This window comes from Andrena cerasifolii, chromosome 9 (genome assembly GCF_050908995.1).
Source record: "Andrena cerasifolii isolate SP2316 chromosome 9, iyAndCera1_principal, whole genome shotgun sequence".
NCBI classification, from domain to species: domain Eukaryota; kingdom Metazoa; phylum Arthropoda; class Insecta; order Hymenoptera; family Andrenidae; genus Andrena; species Andrena cerasifolii.
The window spans coordinates 11015984-11030103 of record NC_135126.1 but is presented as its reverse complement, the minus strand read 5'-3'; the positions used below and the strand labels follow the sequence as shown (position 1 = coordinate 11030103).

General features: G+C 41.5%; 2 protein-coding genes across 5 annotated transcripts; one reads left to right on the top strand and one right to left on the bottom strand.

The window, feature by feature from the left end:
• Positions 1 to 4537: 4537 nt before the first annotated feature.
• LOC143373586 (uncharacterized) lies at positions 4538 to 13774 on the bottom strand. 4 transcript variants are annotated; one of them, XR_013086488.1, is made up of 5 exons: positions 7589 to 7798; positions 7251 to 7424; positions 6931 to 7063; positions 4853 to 6853; positions 4538 to 4815 (listed from the first exon to the last, which is right to left on the bottom strand). XR_013086488.1 is itself a non-coding variant. In XM_076821000.1 (5 exons), the coding sequence occupies exons 3-5, from the start codon at positions 7272 to 7274 to the stop codon at positions 5205 to 5207; spliced, it is 1806 nt and encodes a 601-aa protein (XP_076677115.1). In that variant the 5' UTR covers positions 7275 to 7424; positions 13463 to 13596; positions 13706 to 13720; the 3' UTR covers positions 4538 to 5204. The 4 variants fall into 4 exon arrangements, 3 of the variants coding, with proteins under 3 accessions (XP_076677115.1, XP_076677116.1, XP_076677114.1); XM_076821000.1 differs by lacking the exon at positions 7589 to 7798 and adding exons at positions 13463 to 13596; positions 13706 to 13720 and having other exon boundaries at positions 4538 to 6853; XM_076821001.1 differs by lacking the exon at positions 7589 to 7798 and adding an exon at positions 13463 to 13774 and having other exon boundaries at positions 4538 to 6853; positions 6931 to 7130.
• Positions 7886 to 11117, top strand: LOC143373588 (protein phosphatase 1H). Its single transcript, XM_076821002.1, has 6 exons — positions 7886 to 8760; positions 8851 to 9108; positions 9191 to 9408; positions 9488 to 9758; positions 9834 to 10093; positions 10161 to 11117. Exons 1-6 carry the CDS (start codon positions 8575 to 8577, stop codon positions 10417 to 10419), a joined length of 1452 nt encoding a protein of 483 aa, XP_076677117.1. The 5' UTR covers positions 7886 to 8574; the 3' UTR covers positions 10420 to 11117.
• Positions 13775 to 14120: the final 346 nt, after the last annotated feature.

Below are 14120 nucleotides of genomic sequence, written 5' to 3'. Positions count from 1 at the left end.
TTTCGACATGCCCCTCGTAACCCACCAATTACGATACACGGTACGTGCTCGCTGGGAAATTCTAACGGAAAATATAACGCGCCTCTAACGACCCCCTTTAACACTTTCAGTGCGAAGCACATTTCGAGCGTGGTCCCCGCGGGGATCAAAAATCGACAAATCAATAAATCGTCACTCGCGGAAACTCATGCGTCACCCATACGTGGTGGGTGCACTCAAAGTTTTCGTCCAGCTAGTATTCTGGGTTCCCTCAAAATCTAAAACCCCTTACTAGTAAACGCGCGTTTATCATTCAGGCGGAACACTAACCAGTCGCTTACTTCGCAGATGAAAATAGTAATTCAGCGTAACCGCGAAGCAAGTGCTCTTTCCCCCGCGTAGTCTGGTTTCATTTCCGCGTGGAGCACGCGTGCCAATCTGATACAAGCCAGAAACTGAAAGTGACTCCGGGACGGATAAACGGATTTTAAAATCTCGGAAAGTGGGTCTCGCAGACGTCGAAAGTGAAACACTCGAGTCGCTACACGCGCCTGGAGCTCGAGGAATTATAGAAGCGCATCGTACGTTAGCAAACCGCGGTCTGCGTGCTTCAGCGAATTCGCCGGGGGGGGGGGGTGAGGAGAAGTGCTTACGACAATTTCGTACCATTGACGAATACCCTCCGCGAATATCCGGTCTACCGACCTTGTCCAACGATCAAGGGAAATTGCATCGATGCGGCACAATCGCGTTTCACGCCGCCGCGTATCGATCGCTAAACTATATACATATATATCGGGCAACGTGCTCGCCGTTGCGAATTACACACTGGATCGCTGAAGAACTTATCGCCGATTATGAGAAACTGATAATTACGATATTCGATAATCGCGAATCGGATAATTCTGCTCAATTGGCGAAATTGATAGTGGCCATTTATGTAGGCACCACCTGCTTCATTTGCTTTACATCAGACAAAGTACTATAAAGCATCGCAAACATTGTTCTCCAGGGTGCTTAGCAAAACAAATCGCGCCGAATTTCCATGGGAAACGAAGCAAACCACATTCATTATAAAAAGACTAGAAAACTTTATTGACATCTTGCCTGCTAAACAAAGAGTTCGTCGCTAAAATTGAAAAGGCTCCCGTCTACGATGAAACAGCAGTTTTGAAAGAGTGCTAACCGATGCTTTCGCACATGCCAGGACACGCAGACATTCGGTTAGCAAATCCCGTTATTTAACGTGCTTGAAGCCAGGTAATCATATTTAATGGCCTAGGAAGTTCGCATAAGAGGGAGAGAGATTTCTTCGATTAGTCGCGGGCAGCATATGGATAGCGTTCGGGTTTTCCCCTTTGCAGGGGAACCATGCAAATACGAGGTTCCCTCGGTCGTAGACGGCTGACTATACCGATTGCATACCACTATGAGTTTCCGTCAATTGTGACGCAAACGCTCCTTTGTCCGGATGCATTATTTTCCTGGTCTACCACTTTCGTTTGTGCTCTGATCTCAACGTCTGCGAAGGAACGCTAACGTCTCCAGAAGGTTGCCGTAAATAGCTGCTAGAAAGCTATCATTGACTGTGACTAATGCTTCCGATACCCTTCGACTTGTTACGTAATCCCTCTGCCCCCTGCGTCTCTCGCGACGTAGGTGATTATAAATGAATTAAAGCCGCGATTGGAAATGTGCATCAAGGGAAATCGAGAAGCAATTAACGGGCCCCACTTCTCTAAGGGGGACAACATCTCGGTTCCTTAAATATTCGATGTTCCTTTTGCCGTCAGCGCACTCAGGGTCTCGCGTGAAATCCCCTTCTAATAGCCAGACAGGAAAACTCTCAATTATTTATTGGCACGGCACGGGCTGCGATTTCTACGCTTCCTTGTTCTCCAGAAATTGGCGCGAAATCGCCGGGCGCAGGCGGTTCCGAGAAATCGGCCCGTGCTGGCACCACGATGTAGACGCGTCTGGCAGAATTATGCAACACGGTCTGCAGCGAGGTGTTTTTCGTTTTACAATTTAAAGAAATCGTGACTTGGCGCCCGTATCAATCTCTATTGTGCCCCGTTGTCGCGAGCCTCGGAACAGCCGAATAAGGAGGTCCTTTCGTGTCCGCGCCACTTTTTATTCCAGATGATATACGTGGAAGTCCGCGTTACGTCAGGAGCTTCCCACCGAGTGTACGCACCGATTGCAGCGTAACGTTATCGCGGAATCTCCGCGTGTTATTATTTCCGCCATTTACTTCTGTTTTACAAGCGAGCCTCGCGTGCTTCTTTTCGTTCCGCGATCTCAGTTGGCGTTTAATTCACACACCCGGCAGTTTCATTAATCCGCCGTGGACGCTCTTACGTGCCGTGAAAGAATTACGACAGAACGCAGCTTTTTTCTATACGGGGAAAGTACTTTAAACTAAATCCTACCCGCCATTGATAGCAAGTGCGCGTGTATCTCTTAATTTGCCGCTCACTTTATCGTTACCTTTTTTGCCCCTACAACAAATTATACGATAACGAACGTATGTAGAACCAGTTTTTATAATCCATAAAATGTTTCTACGGTTGCAATCCGTTAGAGAAATCTCGATGAAAACGAAAAGCGGCGTGGCGAGGCTCGAACAAATTCGAAAGCGATGATCGAGATAAAATGTTTTAACGCCAAAAGTAGTTTTTGCCTCCAGTAAAGAAGCACGGGGAACGGTAGCGTTGCTCGCGATTATTATCGCTAAACGATGCACGTATTACCTGGAGCGATAAAGTAACGGAGGAATGCAATTATGTACTAGAAACCAGCACTTGCTACACGCATGAAGAAATACTCCTACTTCCAATTTCCCAGGATCCCTTTTTTCTTTCCAGCGAGTGACGAAATGCTATTATTCGTATATTCGCGCGCGTCGAATATATTCTCCCCTTTCACTTTCTGTGTAAACACGTAAACTTCGCGCGTCTGTCAACAAAGTCGAGCAAACAGAATCCACCATCTAGCGGGGAACGAAATTTCCCGGGACATTTGCCAAACAACAGACGTAGAAGTGTTCTCGACAAGGCAGATGCCGAAGGCTTTGTGTAAGATTCGGATAGACAGGGTCAGCGAGGGATTTAAGAAAGAAGGCCCAGGTGGCAAGCGTTCTGAGGGGCCCATTTCTCGGGAAAATGAAGAGGTAGTTTACTGAAAACTAGCCAAGTGTAGTACTACGAAAAAAAATGTAGTGTTTGGATACCTACACCTAATCATAATATTTTTGCAGATGGGGCCCCGTGGGGCCTTCTGGGCAGGGGCCCAGACGGCAACTGCTCATCAGCCGCCCTGTTAAATCCGCCACTTGGCAGGGTAAAGGTCCCTGAATCTCTCACGATTGCCTGGATAAGTCTATTACGGTTCGAAAGAACAACCGTGACCCCGTAAAACCGTAAATTCTGTTGAATTCCGGGGGCGGCGGACGACACGTCGCGGCGACGTGAAAGGAGTATGGAATCCTTCGTTCTACGCGATCCGTCACGTTCGTCGATAGACGAGCCTGTTTGCACGAGAAATGATCGTCAACGTTACGTTAATATTGGTACTGTCAACACCTGGGCGTTTCGAGTTTGCGTTTTACTCGTAAGTTTGTATTCCCCCGATGCTTCGCGAACGGGGTAGCATGGAAATATCGTTACGGACCTACAGCCGAGGAATAAACTAACTGAATAACAAATTAACTTCGCCGTAAGGTTGCATTTAATCCTGCGCAATTGACTAATAGCGTCTCGATAGTAGAGGAATTTGCGGAAGAGCGTGTAAACATTCCAGAAGGACGATAAACGAGTGTAATTATACCGCGGCACCGCAGAAGAACAGCGCAACCGCCACGGTCTGTGTATCGTGTCGCGAAATTGTAGATGTAACTTTCATCGGAAGCGGACTACCTAGAAATTCCTGGCGTTACGCAACGCGACGTAAGATTACTCATTTGAATTCCGCTCGAACCTCATCAACAATCTGTCTCGCATGATGCAGAGTACCATCGACCTTTCCTACTCCCCTGCGAAGCTACCGGCCCCTCTCCCTTTTGTATCTCTTATTTGCATCGTCGCGGAGAAACTTTCCAAGTTCCAAGGCACCGGAACCACCCATCGCGATCGAAAGTTCCCTGTGCCAACGCCGTCGCGGTTCTGAAAAATCTTTCCAACGGTGCGCAGGTATGTGTGCAACGGTGTCGTAACACCCCCGCGCTGCGCTCAAAGAGACACGCGACGACAGAGCGAACGAGACCGCGCGCGTACCATTTTCTGCATTTCCTATTTAGGTCGCGCAAGATCATTTTATGCGTCGCGATAAGTGCGCGCCGTTCTGCGCGCCTACTGGCTCAATGTTCAACGTTAACTTCCGCACCGTTCGCGCGCCGCCTGAATTGGAATAAACACTATTTGCATGCGAATGCATCCTTTTGCTTTCAACTGAACTAAACTAGTTGCATAGATGGTTCGTTTTGGCGCGACTCGATAATTTCGATTTCTCCGGTGATTTTTCATCGCGAATGTTGTCGATTAGTATCGTTACGCAGTGGAATTTTATTTTTAGATTACCGATTACAAAGCCGTAACGAAGCTATAAAAGTGAATTAACAGTATTTAATATGGTGGACTATCCCGTATGTACAAATTGCTTTTCACGTTGCTATTAAAAATACATTATGCATACTTTAGAATACTGAAACACCATGCCGTGACACCATATGACTGTCGTCACAGAACTCTAAGATACGCAATCATTCCTGTACAGTAGAATTTTGTTTACAGGCACTTATTCTGTAACGAGACTGGCATACGTACGAAGTTCCTAATACTAACGGAATTAGATCTCTATAATTTTGTCATTGCACCCTTGGTACTTAATATGTACATATATGGGTAATGATTTCGTATTTGTTGAAGATCATAGACAATGTTCCCCTACTTTGCAACTCTCTCTCTGATATCGCCTACGTTGCGCGATAAAAATAATTGCGAAGTCGAAGAAAGTGCCTGCAATTTATAACGACATTGCAGAATAAGTATACGTCACAATATCTCCTTCACGTTGAAACTGTTGGAAGATCGCACTTACTATGTCTTTCATTCTTTACATATGACTTCGAATTGAAATAACTTAATTGTGTTCATGATGTACAGACTATATTAACCAGTATTCGTATTATTAATCGCGTTGATTACCTTCTCGTTCCTCGCAATAAATTATACATCCACGTTCGCGTTAGCACTCGATTTAGCTTCATTCTCAACATTTTTCCCTTTAGAATGTGGAAGTGGCGTGTGATCACTTTCGATTACAGTACTTACATCACTATGTGCTTTGGTACAAATGTTATCATCTTTCGTTATAACAGAATCATTATTACTACTCCCTGTACTAAGGCTTGTAGCGGCAGTATGCTTTAAAGCTAAATACTCGTCCACCGAACCTAATGGATTTATCTCCGTAATTTTGTTGCTCGCAGTGTCAATTACGGGGGACGACGACGGAGAATTCGTGCTTGGCGATGTACTAAGCCTAGAAAGCCGCTGACGTTCTCTTAATCGTTTACGAATTTCTGACTGTATCTTAGATTCCTTTATTACATTCTGAACATCGTCTTGCTGGTAGTAACGACTCGCCCACGTTTCAGTTCCGTTCAGTTTCTGCCCAGAACGAATTTTCGTTTGAAATTTACTCTGCTCGTTCTGCGTAACTTGCTTGTTCTTGTTTCCGTAATTTTCGCTGTTTTCTATATCATCCATGTCATCGCAGTAATCATCTAAATCTATTATTTCATCCAAGTCGATGGACTTCTCTTCGTCCAATGTTACTTTGTCCGACGTGCCGGACGTTTCTACAGAATTCCGTGTTTTCGGTAATGAATTATCGCATACTGCTGTTGATTTATTATCATCTTTATCCTCATTTCCATTTAATTTTACGGTTTCCTCGCTCTTTACAACTTTCGCGTGTTCACTTTCACTGGATGGCTTTGTTTTCGGTATATCCGCCTTGGAACACGTAATTTTCGATTGATCTTTCGAATGTGACTTTTTCTTAACTTTTCGCCTCTTTCCATTGGACTTTAACTGAGTGTCATTCTTAGGTATATTATTGCTATGGACTCGTTTAGAAACCTCAGTTTTATGCGTATCTAATTCTTTACATGTCTCAGTCGAGTTTTCCGCGATTTTACTTTCTTTTGAATTTTCGATACTATCAGCACTTCGTACATTATTCCCATCCCCGTTCTCAACACCGTCAGTATTATTCTTCGCCTCTATAACTCGTTCATTTTCCAATTTTTTATTTATACGTACCCCACCGTGAGATTCTCCTTCGCTATCGCTAGATAATAACTCAATAGTTGGAGTCGGCTGCACCACCAATACTACATCTTCATCCTCGACAGTGCTATTCTGTTGAGCGCCAATGATCCTTTCCAACTGTCTTCTGCAGCTTTCCTTTTCCTTCAATTCGTCTTGCTCAGTTTTATCTATAGCATTTTCGACCGAAGTATCATTATTCTCTGTAGACTTAGATGTATTTGGTATTATATCCTCCTCCTTTCTTATTAAAGCGCGTATTGCTCTTGCACGCATTTCCAGTTCCAATAAATCCAGCAAACTATCACCTTCCTTCTCCTTATTTCTCTCCGCATCTTCCTCTTTCTTTATTTGCACATTCTTGCACACATTATCCGAGGCTTTCTTTTGATTAGTTTTATTATCGCCCTTCTTATGAGACTGAGGTTTCCCTTTCTGTTTACCCCTATCTTTCTTTACTTTCCCTTTTCCCTCCTCCCTTTTAGATATATCCACGTCGCTAAACCATTCCTCGGTGTCTGAGATAATTTCCAAAGAGGGCCCTGTTACCATGAGAATGAATATGAAATACCTAATGGATCACGTTTCCGTCGTGAGTAAATCTTAATTTCCCACGTACCTGAATCATCGGACTCGCTGGTATCTGATGATTCTGCCATACTTTTCCCATTTAAAATACTCAATATGCGAGCTTTAGACATGCCGCTCAATTCATTGGCGCACCATTCCTCCAATTGTCCCATATCCATTTTCTAAAATATTAGTGGATAGTCTATTTAAATACATTTTAGAGAGCCTTGGTCGCATATAAGGAGAATACTAAAGTAATCATAATACAAATGTAGGTTCAAAAAGTGCAACTAATAAATAATAAACGAGAAAGACGCATAAGCTTGTTTATGAAAGTGTGGTAACAATAAGCCGACTAGCATTAAATACCTTTAATGCTTGAGGTAACATCATCTGTATTTTCTCTGCTTTAACAGATTTAAAGAGTTGACGAGCAAGCTCTCGTCGATCCGACAGATAATCTTTTATTGGTTTCAAATCTCTCGCGTCTACTTCCTCATCCGAGGATAGCGAGGAGGATGAACCAGATGAACTAGTGGCTTCCTAAAATGTCATTTTAACCCCCTCGTTAGATATTACGTTAGATATAACTTATTGGTGCACCTGTTTCATCTCATACAAATAATACTTGCGAACATTTGAGTTATATAAATATTTCAATTGCATAAACAATTAAGCGGAATAATAATGCGAGGGAGGTCAATTACCTCACTACTATGTGCACCCTTCCTAATTTTTGACATATTTGGTCAGTGAAATGTTTCGCGCGTAACGTTTTCGTAGTTCGTACGAATACTTTATACAAATAACTCTCACTTTTAATCAGCTTCCCCTATATTTTTCAACCATTCCCAGTTATTTATACCCGTAAACTTCACAGACATTTGTCAAGAATAAAATAATTGTAAACATTAAGTACTGAAAACATCGCACGACTATGCGGATACTATTCTAACTACGTACGAACATTAGTATCGATAAGGCAGTGATAATATTCACAGTAAACGTAAAGAAAGTAGTAATTTCCATATAAGAATCATTATAAAAATTCCTAGACGTTATCAGTCACTGAAATCGGACAGATTACGCAACAGAAACAGACGAATTTGAAGGGAAATATTATCTCCAGATTACATTGATCTTCTATCGATGAAGCAAGAGCATGCAGTAATCATTAGTGATTTCACCTGGATTGCAAGAAAACTACAGAATTACTGTAGTCCAAGCGTAATGTATCGTTGAGAAGTTTATGACGAAATGGAAAAAACAATTCGAGCGATTAAGTTCATTAAGTATTAGCATTAACGGTGTCGCTATGTAAAACAACTACCTGCTAGTCGTGCCAGAATATAACCTACTGTATTGTTGACGATTATTTGTATATTTTATATACACGTATAAATCATTTCTGAACGCAGTGTTATCAAGATTAAATATGTATCATTCCCAGTGCGAAATTAATTTTGTGATTTACCACTGACAGATGACAGCAATTAGGATTTCGTAATACGTTTCTCACCGACGTTACCTCGAATGCACGGGCACGCTTAATTTTGAATGCAGAATAAAACGTAATTCAAAGACTGTCGGCAGAAATGATATCCTCCAAGTAAGATACGTGTTATGACATATTTCAGTGAATTTGTCATATGTTACATTCGTCACTGTTGGCTCCAAAGAAATAAGCAGAAAAATGCTGAAGAGATTTAAATCAGCATTACTGAACGCTGTGGGTGCGAATGAACAGAACCTACCATATCCAATTGACTTTGACGATGATTTGGTACCAAAGTACAATAACTCAGAATTCCATCAAGAAATAGAAAATAAGCCCTATAGCCGGCCCAGTTTTCTAGGGTTAACCGCAGAGGAAACTCAAGTATGTTCTTTATAATATGGCGCTTACTATAGCGACACTCCATTGCTACTAACGATTTCCAATGAATTTAATTCTACATACAATTGTTAGGTAAGCGCAGATCATAGGGTCAGACCAATCATTGTTCCAAGGGACCTGAGTCGGTTGCCATGGTGCGCCGGTTACGCGGAATGTATAAACGCTGGGAAAAGTACGTGGAACGAAGATCAAGCCTCCGCGACCAGAGGAAACCTGAAACTGTCCGATGTTAATGTTACGTTGCCTTATGTTATATTTTCTATGTTCGATGGACACGCTGGATACCAAGTTGCTTTAACAGCAAGATTACACTTGCACAGGATAATTCTTGTAAGAATAACAAAGATGTTTTATGAAAGAATGTAGTCTGTTCTCGTGAACCGTGTTCTCAAACATATATCGCTTCATCTAGAAAAGGTTGATGGAAATACCTGGGAATGTGTTACTAAACGAGGACGAAGATGAGCTTATAAAGGGAATAGACTTAGTGATTGGTGCTGTCGAATTAGCGTATGGGCAAATGGATGAAATGGTACAACTTCAAGCTCAGGGTGGAGGCGGCGGTTGCACAGCCGTCACTATATTGTTTCTCAATGGTAGATTATATGCCGCAGGTGCTGGGGATTCAAGGTGAAAATTTCTAATGTTTAAACATCTACTATAGATGATAAAAAGACACAAGAATTTATAACAAGTGTATGATGAACAGAGCTGTGCTTGTGCTGGGAGATGATCAGCGCGCACTAACAAGGGATCATACTCCTGATTCAGAATCGAGTCGTGTTAGAGCGATAGGATATTTAAGAAGCAATGACTTATTAAGAGGTCAGGTCACGCCGCTGGAATTTCGAAGGCGACCTTTGCAAAAAGAATTAGGATCCATGGTTTTGTATAGAGAACCTTACATGACGGGCTGGGCATATAAAATGTTAACTCATTCTGATTTGAGACTACCTCTCATCTCTGGACACGGCAAAAGAGTAATTACGCTCAGTGTCCGAATAATAATTACAGTATTTTTTTCCTAGAAGTCTAATGTAATTTTGGTATCTTAGAGTCGAGTGATGGGTACTATAGGAGTGACACGCGGTTTCGGAGATCACGGCTTGAAAGCAGCTAATACAGGCGTTAACATTAAACCATTCCTATCGTCGCAACCTGAGGTGCAATCTATAAATTTAGACAGCTGCAATCTCACGGAACGCGATTGCGTTATTATAGCTACAGATGGACTGTGGGATGTTGTGTCGGATAAGACAGCGGCAAATATACTTAGAAAGACACTTGCGCCTGATACTCCGTCATTAGAATACAGGTACTTGCTTTCAGGAATTAGAATGTCTGTCCGAGAAATGGGAGTTACGAAAGTATTTTGCTTACAGGCTCACAATGGGTGCTCAAGAATTGGTGCAGACAGCGAGAGGCAGACTAAGCGGAAGAGTTTGGGTAGGTAAATCGGAGAATCCGGAGGAAACGGATGAAAGATTTTCACCGATGGCATCGGTGGATGATATCAGTGTCCTAGTTGTACCGTTGTATCCTTACTTGTGCGAGCACAAGCAGTGGATTAAAACATCGCAGCAAGAAAGAAGATATTCGATGGACTCTTTGCACATATCGGTTAATAATTCTGTACAATAGATGATCAGAGATACGGCAATGGAATAATTTACACTTAAGTAGGACAGTTATGACTGAGATTAAGTGTATATTCACGAATTAGTATACTAATTAATCACAGAAATATCATTGCTTTTATATTACTCTTAAGAGATAATATTTATATGTATATTAAAGTTTTAATCTATCCAACAACTTTCCTTTTGGAGTGATAATTTATTGTATACTGCCACTTTCGAGGAAATGTAATTTAAAACATGCCATGATCGTGTAACGGAGCATTCCAGTTTTAGAGTGTTTAATACATTATAAGTGATTTAATTTTAAATGTTATGCAGCATCCAAAGTAGCAGGGAATCGTGTCTACCTTCTCAAAATATAGGCAAGTCTACGCGTGTACGTTTTGAGAATGGTAAAGAGGTGGAAGTAGTAAGAATCGGTACGAATGTAATCTCACTACAGGTACATATTGTATCGAGTGACTCTATCCGTTTGTCTCGTATTTATTTTTACTGCGAGTAGTTAAACTGAAATAATGTGTATGGAACTATCGCTAAGTGGTTGATCCACCTGAATCAAACAATTGCAAATAAAGGCGCAGTGATACATTTCTAGCAATGAGAAACTGTATGTTTTATCGCAACCTTTGTATAATTTGTTTTCTTTCAATTGTAAGCACCTAATCAGTGTAATTAAGAAGTTAAATAAACGTTATATATGCATTTATATAAATTGCCAATTTTATTTAACATCAGTTGCACGATGTCACCCAAGTTATTCGTTAATCTCTTAAGGGGGTCCCCCACCTTGAAACCACTAACAAAAGATTGGGGATTTTTTGTTCGTATAAATAAAAATATACCTAGGGCTTGGATTTTTTATATAGTTTAAAAGCAATCTTTATTTAGTTAGAAATTTTTTTTTATGAAAAATTGTACAAAATGGCGATGAACAAAATGGTTTCCCGGCGCACGGCAAAAAACTGGCCCACACACCCGGGAATGACTGGATCATCTGAGATGGAAATACAAAAAAAGATATATAAACAGGAATATATTATCTTTGACTTAGCGTAGGATTTTCGCAAAATTCGAATTATTTTGGAAATTATAGCAGTTTGAAGAATTGACTAATTTTTAATTTTAATTTTTTTAAAAAATCGAATAATTGAAATATTCAAAAAATCCTACGCTAGGTCATAGATAATACATTTCTGTTTATATATCTTTTTTGTATTTCCATCTCAGATAATTCAGTCATTCCCGGGAGTGTGGACCAGTTTTTTTGCAGTCCTCCGGGAAACCATTTTGTACAATTTTTCATAAAAAAAAAATTTCTAGCAAAATGAAGATTGTTTTAAAACTATACAAAAAAATTCAAGCCCTATATTTTTATTTATACGAACGTAAAAATCCCTAACTTTGTCTTTTGTTAGTGGCTTCAGGGTGGGGTCCCCCCTTAAGGTATTATTCATAATGCATAATGCACATTCTAGACGCTCAAAGTCCCGTGGACGCGTTCACGTGACTGGTTTTGACGCTCTAAACGAGCGTCGAGCGTCACCATGAAATGTCACCTTTATTACTTGCTACCACCAGCGTCTGCGCATGCCCCGCGCCGCGCCAACTTCAAATTCAAAATAACGCAAGATCCTCGATTCCTTATACCGAAAGATTAGAATATTCAATATTTAAGCTGTATTATTCACGAAATATGCATGTAGCATAAAAAATATAAAATATACATGTACGAATATGATTCTATAGTGTATTTCCGCAGTTTTCAAGATTCTAAATATCAGAGAATAATGAAATACATCGTCAGATACTAGCAGTCTGTTTGCGAGCAGTAAATTGAGAATATGAATGTTCCTAAACAGGGAGAAGTAGACGTATAAAATCTTTAGGCATTTTAGAGGGTAATTACATTTTCGAGGAGCCACAATGAGGGACTGTTTCATAGACTCGATTGGCCATAACTTTAATTACTACACCAAATTGAAAGACAATCTTCTGTCTTTATCGGACAAAATCGTGGATTAGTCGCAGATGTGAATAACACTTTCTGGTATCGGTGTAAGATTAGCAACTCGGATTTCGTAGAACTCGTGTAGCAGTTGAAAGAATGATCTATTAAGCGGATCGTTTTATCTCGACAGCTGAATTTAGGAAGAGATAACGGTTGAAAAAATTCCTGTAAAACGACCAGCAATAAAGGTGCAGATGAATTTTAATGCGCCATCGATGTCGTATTGGGGCCGGGGCAACAACATAAAAGGGTAGAAAGATAAAAAACCGTCTGGAATCACCGTAGGAAAGTGCTCTCCTTCACGCGGAAGTACGCGTGCTGCCTGCAGAAACTAAAGCTACTCTGACAGCTCCCTGTTGACCCCGGTGTCGTTCGATTTTAAAAAGTCACCGCGGCTTCAACTGACAGCCTTCCGGGCTCTCCTTTGCCATAAACCATCGGAATTTCCGTCGTTCAGGAAATATCATTTCGACTCGGCTTAGCTAATGGATGACACTCGACTGAAAGCCATATTATCGTTCAGCGTAGGAATGCTTCCATTATGGAAATATTTTCAACGCGCTCATTCTCTCGGAGGATTGATACCTACGCTTTATAAATGAAAGAATTCTACACGATTACGCGAGTGTTCCATCCACTTTGCGAAATAGATATCCATTAATACGCACACTTCTAAAAACCCGCCCGCGTAAAATATCACGGATCCTTTTATAAATGGTTACACGAAGGAATAACCGAGAATGAAGCTGTACTTTATCAAAGGAAAATTGATGGCGTAACACAATTTGACCGACATAATTCACATCCATCCTTTGGCCGAGAGAAAAAAAAAAGAGAAAAACGGTCCGCGCTACTTTTTTTCAGCAAATGCCCCGGCTGTAGATACGTTTTTCGTGATGGCGAGTTATGACAGGCTATCTGTCACGGTCATCATCGATGGTAACTTGGAGGATACCAAGGGACGTAATGCTTCTCTCGGTAAGGGTGGCGAAAGAAAGGATAAGAGAGAGAAACCAAGAAAGAACCAGTAACTTACGGTGTATCGGAATGGCCACAAGTTAGGGGTCTCGTACTACCTCGATACATCATCGTTAGAGAACTTTGGACGGCTTCCTGGTTACGCCATTGATGGCTTCCTCCGATAGGACATGATGTATCTACCTCTCATTGCTGCAACGGGGAAGTAGGAGTCGGATGCAATTTGAAAGTAAAAGTACGAATTAAGCGGTGGTAAAGCATTTGTCGACGGTCCTGTTTGTATATCCATCATGTGACTCACACTACACCGTGACAAACTGCTCTTAACTCCAGTCGATGCATAAATTTTCATTCGATTTGGATGTACGATAAGGGTGAGATAATTCCACGGGGAGGGTGATAATTTCGGGTGTCGTCTCAGTTGGATTTTTGAGCTTTCAACAAGTCTCGGCATTTACTTGTCTCGGGCATTCGTCTCGGGCGCAAAGTCAGCTTCTCCTCGTTAGTTTCTCAGATGGCTCGTACCTGTTGTCAACTGTTTTAGTGTCCTCGATCCTAATGTTCCTTAGCCAGAAACTAACGGCCAGTTGCCGAACGTGGTGCAGCGGATAATGCGATAAGTTTGCTGTCAAGGGATTATGTGACCAGTTCCCTGTTTGAGACTCCTCCTGCCTTCACGGTATCCATATTTCAAGGAAGTTCTACGCTCACCTTCT